The 1,915-nt window shown below is 42.4% G+C and overlaps 1 protein-coding gene across 1 annotated transcript in view; it reads left to right on the forward strand.

Annotated features, from left to right (window-relative positions):
• The window catches only part of T265_12134 (hypothetical protein), a gene marked incomplete at both ends in the record, with an annotated part of 8,137 nt that extends 7,205 nt beyond the window's left edge, over positions 1–932 (forward strand). Inside the window, one exon of the mRNA XM_009179150.1 lies at positions 109–932. Coding sequence (XP_009177414.1) covers positions 109–932 — 824 coding nt within the window. The remainder of the gene's footprint in view (positions 1–108) is intronic.
• Between the last annotated feature and the right edge of the window lie 983 nt (positions 933–1,915).

Here is a 1,915-nt window from a genome sequence, read left to right on the forward strand (position 1 = left end):
ATGATTTTACTATTCAGCACCGATCAACGCAAGAAATCGGTTAAGCAGATGCCTTGTCTCGCCTCATCAAATCATACCCAAGAGAGAATGATGATTGTGTGTTCGCAGCCACTAAATTCGAGCCCGAAGTTCATCAGATCCTGATTGAAAACGTCGGAAGATTACCAGTCACTGTTGAGACAATTCGTAAAGATACCATCAATGAAGAAATCTTATTGGAAGTTATGAACTACATACAGACAAAGTGGCCGAATGGTGAAATCTCTCCAAAGCTACGACCATTTTTCAATCGACGTGAGTCGCTTTCAATTGTTGATAATTGTTTAATGACGGGAGACGGAGTTGTAGTGCCAACGAAATTAGGAAAGCAAATGATGCAACAGTTTCACTCAGGACATCCAGGTACAACTCGTATGAAAGGCCTGGCGAGAAGTTTCGTTTATTGGCCTCAAATGGACGCAGAAATAGAGCAGTTTTGCCAGAAATGTGAACTTTTTCAAATGGCGGCAAAGGCACCTCCCGAATGTCCAGAACAACCATGGCCGAAAAGCAAGAAACCATGGGAAAGAATTCACTTGGATTATGCAGATCCAGTCAATGGTCAGACTTATCTCATTTTGGTGGATTCATTCACTAAATGGCCAGATGTATTCCTTTTGTGCAATACTACGGCACAGTCTATGGTCGATGAAGTGGTTAAAGTGTTCCAAAATTTTGGTAATCCGGAGCTAATTGTGACTGACAATGGAACACAGTTCATCTCAACACACTTCAGACAGTTTTGCAAAGAAAATGGTATCGAGCAGAAGTTCTCACCGCCTTATCATCCTCAATCCAACGGGCAGGCTGAACGAGTCGTGAATACCTTCAAACTGACTCACTTAAAGTGGGAGGAGAAAAGACGTCCGGCAATACGATCCAACCATTTTTGACAATGTACCGAAATTCCCCAAACCCAAACCTTCCCGTTGGAAAATCGCCCGCAGAATGCACGATTTGACGGGAAATTAGGACTATTTACGATAGTCTTAGGCCCAAGAGAAAGGATGCCAGAAATGCAGCACCGCGTGGATTACAGCTAAGACAATCGAAAACGGAAACGAACAAACTGGCTCCAAGTTAGCTCGAAGAAGAAGAAGAGAAAACACGATCCAATTCAAGCAGCCCGAAAAAAGTTACGAATTGAAAAGGGAGGTAATACGGCTGCGCATCAGCCTACTGCACAGCGAAACAATCATGTGAAAAACGGCCGTGCGATTACGCTTGAAAGTATGAATTACGTCCGATTTCATCATGTGCCAGAGAAAGGCCAAATATGGACACAGAAAGTTCACATCCACTCCGTGGACAAGGCACCCCGTACATAGGCGCAGAAACGGCCAAATATGATCAACCGAGACAAAGGAACAACCGCCCGAAAACCGGTGTGGGTGTGTGGGAGACACATTGGTTGGTTGACAGCGGATCGACCATCAAATACTGTGAGAAATTATTTATGTATATACAATTAGCGAATATGCACTCATCTGCAAGTTTATTTGGTTCTTTCGGGAAACTCATCTGGATCGCAACTGAATCTCTCTTTTCTGCTTTTCTCAGGCAGCTGAATGTGGATATTCAGCAACCTTATTTTATTGCATTTCAATTTTACACATATATATATATATATATTTGGAAATTTGTAATTGCGTTAATACACAGTTCCCTCTGGTCGTCTTCTTCTCTTGTGACTCTAACCCAGCAGTTGAACGGATACAACACTCATCAACGAAGCAATGTTGTTCGAAATTCTATGGGACTAAATTAAGCCAGATGAATTTTTGATGCGAAACTACACAAGAGGCAAAATAATCCTACCTGTTTTGATGCCCATCTACACCCCTAATATGCTGACCGATTACAGGTCGTTTCTAAT

This window comes from Opisthorchis viverrini (assembly GCF_000715545.1).
Source record: "Opisthorchis viverrini unplaced genomic scaffold opera_v5_1007, whole genome shotgun sequence".
Classification (NCBI taxonomy): domain Eukaryota; kingdom Metazoa; phylum Platyhelminthes; class Trematoda; order Opisthorchiida; family Opisthorchiidae; genus Opisthorchis; species Opisthorchis viverrini.